At 41.3% G+C, this 9692-nt stretch overlaps 1 protein-coding gene across 2 annotated transcripts in view; it reads left to right on the top strand.

Annotated features, from left to right (window-relative positions):
• The first annotated feature begins 6787 nt into the window (after positions 1 to 6787).
• The window catches only part of LOC111959136 (mannosyl-oligosaccharide 1,2-alpha-mannosidase IA), a 239554-nt gene continuing 236649 nt past the window's right edge, over positions 6788 to 9692 (top strand). For both annotated transcript variants that reach the window (XM_023980596.2, XM_070437363.1), the window contains exon 1: positions 6788 to 7632. In XM_023980596.2, the coding sequence (XP_023836364.1) occupies positions 7063 to 7632 (570 nt within the window). In that variant the 5' untranslated portion in view covers positions 6788 to 7062. The remainder of the gene's footprint in view (positions 7633 to 9692) is intronic.

Here is a 9692-nt window from a genome sequence, read left to right on the forward strand (position 1 = left end):
TACTGGTCATGCTCTAGATTGGTTTATAAATTACCTATCAAATCGTACACAATGTGTAATGGCGGATGGTTGTAAATCTGGTTCTATTTTGGGCCCACTGTTGTTCATTTTGTATATCAACAACATTGGGGATCTTATTGAAACTGCAGATGTTCATTTTTATGCAGATGATACTGTTCTTTATTCAAGTGGTAGTAGTTTATCTTTAGCTTTTGAAAATGCCCAAAGAGCATTTAATATCATACAACAGAATCTGTATGATTTAAAGCTGATTCTAAATTCGGGTAAAACAAAATGCATGGTATTTTCAAATGCCAGGCATGTTACAAATCATGTCATTGCTACATTGGCTGGACATACTATAGACCAAGTTAAAGTGTACAAATATTTGGGTGTGTGGGTTGATGATAAGCTGAGCTTCACTGTGCATGTAGAGAACTTGATAAGGAAGCTCAAGCTGAGAATAGGATTTTATTACCGGCATAAGGCTTGTTTTTCTTTTGAGGCCAGGAAGGAGCTGGTACGATGTACATTACTGTTGGTTTTAGATTTGAGTGAATTTATATATATATGCAGGCCTCAGCCACTACCCTGAGAGCACTTGATTCAGTGTATCATGCAGCCCTCAGGTTCATTACAAATCAGAAACGTCTAACACATCATTGTGATCTCTACAGCGCTGYTGRCTGGTCGTCAWTGACCTTGCGTAGGCTTAAACACTRGTATACACTGATTTATAAGGCCATATTGGGTAAAATGCCATTTTATCTCTGTTCTTTTTTAGTCAGGTCAGTAAATAAATATAAATGACGGTCCCATTCTGATTTGCTTCTAACAGTACCAAAAATTAGAACAGGTCATGTGATGATCTAGTTTCGTTGGTGGAGTTTAAACACTTGATCGATGTAAATATCATAAGAGAGTGTAATTGTCTTTAGGCCAGCTGTTTTTAGTCAAGATGTTTGTGTTTTTAATGTAAAATCTTTTTGTTGTACTGTATGTGTGTTTATAGTTTTGTTTAATGTTGTGTTAGTGTATGTAAGTTGTTTTGTCTGAAACGTTGTCCCCCCTGCTGCTATTGGACCAGGTCTCTCTTGGAAAAGATGTTATCTCAATGAGAAAAAAAAACGGTATAAATAAAGGTCAAAAAAGTAAAACAGGGAGGGGCAATTGAATGCAAGCCAACAAGTTCAAATTGTTAAAACATATGTAGCCTGTCTATCTATGGGTAACATGGTTGATGTGTTCTGCTCGTCCCGCTCAGTTTTCCACCAGAAAATGGGCAAAAGGAGTAGAACCAGATCACTTGCTTTTACACTATGATTTGACTACTAATGTTCAATGTTTCTTTTGAAAACAATATTTTAAAAGGAGTAGTTTCACCATATTAAAACGAGAGTTCAGTTCACATAAAAAGGGTTGACTTTAAAATGAGGGACAGATGTAAATGAATCACTAATCACAAATGAATAATAATCTCCAGAAATGACCTTTGTGAAAGCAATGAAATAACTAGGGCTTTACAATTATGGTGAAAACTTGGAGGCATTTTGGGGATAAGTGAGGTAAAATCTCCCTAGATGTATTGAATTCTCCTTGTGGTCTATATTAAAGAGCACTTCAATTAATATAACAGGCTTTTAAAATGAAATATTGGTACACATGTTCTACTTAAAATATCAAAGGGACGCAAAATACACTCATTTAGTGGAATGACCCAAATATGCATAAGGGGCCTAGACCAAAAGCATCAATCTATTTATTCATATTATGCCGCAGTTAATTCGCCGTGACTCATTTGCTTGTCAAACGGCTTGCCGTGAGGACCCACAATGCTCTCTAATATGGTGGGACAAGATAAATGTGCACTATTTGCATGAATACTTCTGTTTATTTCCTCTTGATCACCTTTTAATGTTGGAAGCAGGTGTCCTTCATGTGGAATAAAAACGTAAACTATTAAAGTCATTTTTATTTCCCACCATTTCCAAACATAGCTGAAGAAATGGAGGAAAAATCATTTTGAGGGTATTATTTGCCATTCCTAGAGTACCCCTTTGGGTGCTACTTTGGAACCAGTTAAGTTTTATTGTACTTTTGGACATCAAACTAATAAACCTTTTGTAGGGCAGTCGGGGGCAGAGCAAGCACATTCTCTGAATAATACACATTGATGTGCAGTGAGGTTGCAAGGTCAGTGAGTCTAGAGGAAGCCAGGCCAATAAAGTGATGTCCAATGAGATTGCGTTCATCCAGACCCGCTCGATGAGAAAAAGCAGCCAGAAGATGGTGCTGTGCCCTATCCTAGTATCACCGAGCAGCCTTTTAAAATGAGATTCCATTGTGTTCCACTGGTTTGTTTGATTGAGAACTGACTGGCTAGCACATAAGGACATATAACCACTGCAGTTAAGAAGTAATACGGTTCATTCCGTTCCCTTAATGGTCTGTTGGCAATAGCATTAGTGGTTTGCAATTGCATTTGTGCATTTCTAATTTCCGAGGTCCATATACCCGCTGTAATGTATGGCTGGCTAATGGTTGTTTAGGTAATACAAATAGTAAGCCATTCTCCTCAAAATAATGTTTTGAAATGAATTGGAGCAAGCTAAACATGCACTGGACTTCAGGTGAGTTCCCAGCGTCTCAGTTATCTAATAATCCAGCATGTAGCAACCTGGATGAATAGGCCCGCAGACTAACATCTATTTGCTATTCGTCGTCCACTTAGGAAAATCCTGACTAACAGATTATTTTATATCAATGTGTTGGGATTTGCGCATGGCCATGAATTATCGGCATATACTGTACTGTAGGCCTACAAACCCCTAATTTAAGACCCGTCCTTGGAAGATCTGGACACATAGCGGTTAGATGTCTGCGCAGCCACAGTAAAGTAATGAATCGCACAATGTTGGCGATATTAAGGGCTTTCAGACTCTCTCACAACATCTACATTAGGAGGTCAGTTTGTCCTACACCAACCATCTCCTTTAGCTCGCCCTCTATAGTTGTCCTGACACGCAGCCCTTGCTGGCTTCTCTCACACGTTAAGACTGTGCAGTCAGCACTACTATCTCTATCTGTCTGTCCCCTGTGCAACAAGTCAAAATGGCCTCTCTACTCCCCACAAGATTGATTGGCGTAGTTGAGCAACAAACATCAGACGTGCTCTATATCCATTAGTTCCAGTGTCAGGGTTCATTTTGCCCGGGTGCTTAAAAAAAGTAATAGCAGCGACTGTGATATTATTAATCCAGACAACGCTGGCACAGTCCAATACGTCTCCACAACAACACTGTTTGATGTATTAGAATGAACACGACACAGAGATGGACTTTTTCATTTGTGCCTCGCTTGAACAATGAATGAAACCTTGCATCATTGGTAAGGCAGGGTGGATGTTTGAATACGAGAACAAGGCATACGTCTTCCCGTCAAACGGAAGAGTTTATGGATCACAGCACAGCCCGACTCTGTGATCAAACTGAGCCCAAACGAATGGGAGGATAGGCGTATTGATGGGTCATTACTTAAGCCTCAATGGTATGGCGACGTGCGCATGCCAAATCATAGATCTGAATGTTGATGAACAGGAAAAAGGAAGGCTAACAAGCAGAAGACTCAATTTTTCTGTACCACAAAGAGGTGTCTTCCTGGCGAAGTTTATATCATTGTTTACCCACTGGGCACAGACGTCAATTCAACGTCTATTCCATGTTGGCTCAACGTCATTTGATTGAAAAGACGTGGAAACAACGTTGATTCGACCATTGTGTGCCCATTGGGTAATGATTATAGAGGACAATATGATTCCCCTCTAAAGTGAGGAATGTATGTCCTGTATGTATTTTCCACACACTAGTGATCCAATGTGTTCCTTATTCAGCCAATAACACTGTTTTCCAAGGCTGTTTTGTGGATAACCAACATTCACTATGTATGACATGATATCCATGCAGTGAACCCATCCACTCAGAACTGTACTGTTTCAACAATGAGAGAAAGAAATGTACTTTCAAAGATACACTGAATGATATATCTGCTTGCAATAAGAGAGCTGGGAGTGTATTATGTATCTCGTTTATCCCCATGATAAACTAGCCTGTCACTGACCTACAGATCTCCATGCCAACTTAACTGCAACTTGTACCATTGAAACACATTGATTGGTAACATTTTACTTGACACCCAGTGTCGTAACATTTTATGACACCGTAATAACCATGTCATATTATCATAACAGCTGACATAACTTGTCATAATATGGTGATAAGACTGTCATGACCCATATATTTACACCTGTTGTGACATATTGTGTTAATTTATAGCTGGTTATGACACCTTATGAATGTCTGGCAACCCAAAGGTTGTGTGTTCGAATCTCATCACGGACAACTTTAGCATGTTGGCTAATTAGCAACGTTGCAACTACTTACTACTATGTAGCTACTTTGCAACTACTTAGCATGTTAGCTAACCATTCCCCTAACCCTAACCTTAACCCTTTAACCTAACTCCTACCTTAACACCTAGAGCTACCTTCCATTAGCGTTAGCCACCTAGTTAACGTGAGCTACAACAAATTGCAATTCATAACATATCATATGAATTGTAATTCGTAACATATACGGAATGGAAGATGAGATCCACAAATTAATACATATCATACTAAATGTAATATACCATACTAAATGTAATATATCATACTAAATGTAATATACCATACTAAATGTAATATACCATACTAAATGTAATATACCATACTAAATGTAATATACCATACTAAATGTAATATATCATACTAAATGTAATATACCATACTAAATGTAATATACCATACTAAATGTAATATATCATACTAAATGTAATATACCATACTAAATGTAATATATCATACTAAATGTAATATACCATACTAAATGGAGTGTCTCGGATTTACATACAGAATTATAAGAAATGCTCTTGAGACCACGTTTCAAAAAAATACATGGGGTAATTTAACGGTTCCTTCTCCTCTTTTGCTAGCTTCGCTGCAAATTACAAGCAGCTAGTCTGATTGAATTACACCTACAGTGGGATATGTGCTGACAGTCAGACTCTGGGGTCAAATTGAGTGTGTGAATTACATAAACAACTGCTCAACACACATTTGAACATTATTCGGAGCCCAATGTCACTTAAGCAGATGTACCCAAGATTCCACAAACAAAGCATTATTAGGCCCAGAGAAAGAGAGAGACTATAATACGTATTTTTGTTCACCATGCATTATAGGTGTCCTGTAAACTCTCTGGTGGTGTCCACCACACCCTCCCCACCTACCAGTTGGTTTGATAGTGCTGTGCTTAGCTCTTTAGTTAATGGCTACCATCATGTTAATTGGGACCATTTATCTTGTTTTGTCTCTGGACAAAAGCACGTCTGCAATTTATCATCTACCCTCCCCTCTCTTCTTATATGCAGAGGTAGAACTTTCCAAACTTTTGGCATGTGATCAGCATACTGTTCTATGCAATGAACGCTTACAATTCTTCATTACACATCCCATGTTGAATCTGATCAATGTTATTGCCTTTCATATTAGATGTTATGTTATCTCTTATGTCTAGAGACATACACATCATTTTGGAAGTCTATTCATCATGAAGACTATTTTGGCTACTTTGAGTTATTAATGTTAATGTATGAATGGCAAAAGAATTGCTTAATATCTACAATCTTATCGATATATATGCGGTAGGCATATATATCGGTAGGCTAAAATGTGATTATCCAATACTGCATTTTTGGGAATAGGACCCACAGCCACTGTGGTTCATAATTGACCGCCCAGAGAGCCCGATAAACCCCCTGCTGCTGGTCCTCCCTTCGACTGTGGGTTCGTATCCCTTTACCATGTTTTGACAAGCCGCGGTGGGTATCCATCAAGAGAGCCCGACCAACCCACTCGGTTTAGCGACAGTATTCGTTTCACTCTAGCCTTTATTGTATGTCTTCTTTCTACCTCTCTGCGCTGATGGCGAGCAAGCGGGCGAATACGGTACAGCGAGGGTGCGCACGAGAAGACAAACCATAGACGGCGAGTGGAAGACACGATGTGTTGATGGGATTGAACTGCAAGCTGCGCTATATCTCTTGGATGGTTGTTTTTTAGCCTCCATTCTACGGATTTTTTGGAAGCTGAAACAAATTATTGCGTGTATGCGACACGGTCTTCGTTCACCTTCGCTGTGTGGGTTGTGTGCTGCGTTTTCAGATATGATGAGAGACTGAAGAACGTGCAGATTTCTAACGGACGGTGGCGGCATGAATAAATATACGTGTTCATACAGCAGCAGCATCCGCCTACCTTACAGGATACAAAACCAGATGCTTGGGTTTCTTCGGTTATGCACATCATTCTGTGACCTGCAACGGGGACCGCTATGAACGAACCTGCCGACAAAGACGCTCTACGCTTGCTTTTACCATCCGGTGATGTATTTTTCAATGATTGTCACGCCTCGGAATAATGAAGATAAGATCAACTTTACTTTGGCTTTGTGATGGGTGCATTTTATGATCAATAGGCTACGTAAAGTAACGCAACATCTGTGTAATTTTAGCGTAGACTCCGGCATTTTTCGTTATTTCACATCCATAGATTTAGTGCGGATTACGCAAACACAGTGGCATTTATTGTAAACCTGTCTCTTTCTTTGTGAATGTGAGATATTGAAAAAGAGAACAACATCAAATGCATGTGCTATGACTGTCATAACCAATACATGCTAATGTAAGGTGCACATTATTGATCTCATTGCCAAACGTGATTGCTAAATTTGAAAGGTAACCTTTACCTATGCAGGTCCAATCGATTGCACGATAAGGAGAGTTGTGGCAATCAGTTTGTCACAGGGGTGTGTTTTTCAGCCCGTCATATCAACTTTTACACATGCAACAAGACACATAGGGACATTTTCCAGTGGAGAGGGTGTGAAAGTGAGGTTTTGTACAACCATTGTAACCTATAGCCTACTGCTGAATAAGTTAAGGCAATCATAAAGAAAAACTGATTCAATGGTTTTCCGAAAGTTGCCCGGTGTGTCAGCATCGGGCATGGGTCTTCGCCTATCCCAGAAATTCGTGTTTCTACTTTTTCTCTCGGGCTTGGTAACTCTGTGTTTCGGGGCCTTATTCTTCTTACCTGACTCTGTCCGTTTGAAACGTATTTTTCTCTCAAAGACGGAGAGCCAACCAGTAACGGTTGGATCTGAGAATGATGTAAGGGAGCATCTTAAGAAGGGAGCAAAGGACCCAGAACATCTCCGGGGCATCACCTCAGCCAAAGGGGAGACAAGCACAAAACTCAAAGCCTTGAGCCGCAAGCCCGCTGTCACCAATGAGGCTAAAACGGATAAGAAAGWCGCTGGCGGGGAAGCGTTGGAGGACATGACGCTGTCGAGGTCTAAAACGGACTCGGCTTCTAAGGATGAGAAAGTGACCTCGTCTTCTAACCAGGGTGCCAACACGGATACTTCTTTCGATTACAACAAGTTTAAAAAATGTCTGCTAAAGCCGCCCTTGGGGATCGAACATGGCAAGCCGAGCGACCCTCAGACCCTTCAGCGTCGGGAGAAAGTCAAGGAGGTAAGATGATAAGCAGTCAGTGTAATACAGTTATCTACACAACAGCTGGGGGATCCCAGTCCTAAACTGTCAAGGCATTGCAGACCAATTGTCACAATAAGAAATGCCACTGCAATGTAATATACAAGTCATCAACATGTGCATAATTAAGCATCAAGCTGCCTTTGAAAAGGGGGGTTTTGATGTGGCCACTGGCCAGAAGGAGGGTTCACCTCCCAATAATATGGAAAAGATGGTCCAAACATGCTCTCTGTGATCTCTGATAAGCTTTTAGGCTAGACATCTTACAGTCACACAAATTGTTAGTGACTATGCAAAATGATATGCATAATTGTTAGTGCATAACACAATGGTTGTAGATATGAGGCATTGAGTATAATGAAGATGACTTTATGGGCAAACACACACACAGCACTGTCTGCACACACACTACTATTATGTTTGCATAACCAACTTGCTCTGGGCAGACTGCTACAGGACTACCTCCAGGGGTATGGCAGCAACCTGCTGTTGTTCAGCTCTGGGAAGTCCAGTAATACCTGAGAGGGAGAGCGTATGTCTGTACTGTATCACACATCCTCACTGACTCAGGGCAGAGGAGACAGGGGAGAGGGCAGAGGAGACAGGGGAGAGGGCAGAGGAGACAGGGGAGAGNGCAGAGGAGACAGGGGAGAGGGCAGAGGAGACAGGGGAGAGGGCAGAGGAGGCATGGGAGAGGGCAGAGGAGACAGGGGAGAGAGCAGAGGAGACAGGGGAGAGAGCAGAGGAGACAGGGGATAGTGTTGGGACAAACAGGAAGTGGATGACTTTGGGACATTGCATGTGACAGGGATGTGGCATGTTGTCATTTGGTCATGTGGTTAAGTGATAACCAACAGTTCCACACCATGGTCACTGACCTGTTTGTCCTAGTATTGAATCAGCAGGGAAAGTCCTGACTTATTTCGACAGCTTTGATAGCAGAAAGTGAATGTCAATGTGACATTTTACTATTATATTTTGCTGAGGTAGGCAAGGTTTCTGCCTGAAGGTCATTGAGTATAGGCCTACTAACCTAGAAGAAAGGGATTTCCACTGCATCCTCCCAAACATTTGTGTCCCCTCTAGTCTAGTGTATGTTTCAGTTGCACAGTCTTGAATGAAGCACTGAATTAAACATTTCCCCCCCCAAAAACACAGTGCTTTAGAAAAGCATAGAGGTTAACAACTATCTGGCTGGCTCTAGTGCCAGGCTATCTACAGTATAGCGTTGTGCATGGGTCCCCAATTACATTCAGCCGTGGGCTGATTTTTCCTTGAGCTGATGGTCGTTGGGCCGGAACGTAGTTATAAATAATTTGTACAGTGCAAATTGACTCCAAGAATCCCAAACAGACATAGTATTTGACAAAAACAGAATCGTTTCAAACCTTGGTTACGTTGGGATATGATCACATATGCCTCTCTATTTATGCGTGGGAGTACTTGGGAACAGATTTCCTAAATTAAAATCACGTTGAGCTGATTGTGTGGTGATTTTACAGTCTTTTATGTCTGACAGCGTGCCTCCTATTGGGGAACCCTGGGGTGGTATCTGTTCTTGCTGTTTCCCATTGTTACGTGAGATTCCACAGTTTCAGCCCATTCTGGCAGAGTTCCAGAACCATCGTCTCTATTCCTGGTCCTTCGCATTCACAATGCCCAATCCCACGGCCCGTGTCCCAAATGGCACCCTGTTCCCTACATAGTGCACTACTTTTGGCCAGAGACCTATGGGTCCTGGTCAAAAGTAGTGCACCATATAGGGAATAGGGTGGCATTTCAGACGCAGGCCGTGCCTGTGGTTTGTCGGGGTTCCTAGTCATAGAGATGTAAGATAAGCACAAAAACAACATGCATCCAAACCCTTAATAGTCCGGGCATTTATGAAGTATGATGAAGAATGAGCTGTAGCAAATTGTCCCCACGGGCTATGTTGAGTTGCTGTCTGATTGTGCTGTGGCGGACATTGCAACAGCAGGGCCACAAACACTTGATATTAGAGGGGAAAATAACTAGCAACATTGCAACAGCAGGGCCAC

This window comes from Salvelinus sp. IW2-2015, linkage group LG35, assembly GCF_002910315.2.
Source record: "Salvelinus sp. IW2-2015 linkage group LG35, ASM291031v2, whole genome shotgun sequence".
Lineage (NCBI taxonomy): Eukaryota > Metazoa > Chordata > Actinopteri > Salmoniformes > Salmonidae > Salvelinus > Salvelinus sp. IW2-2015.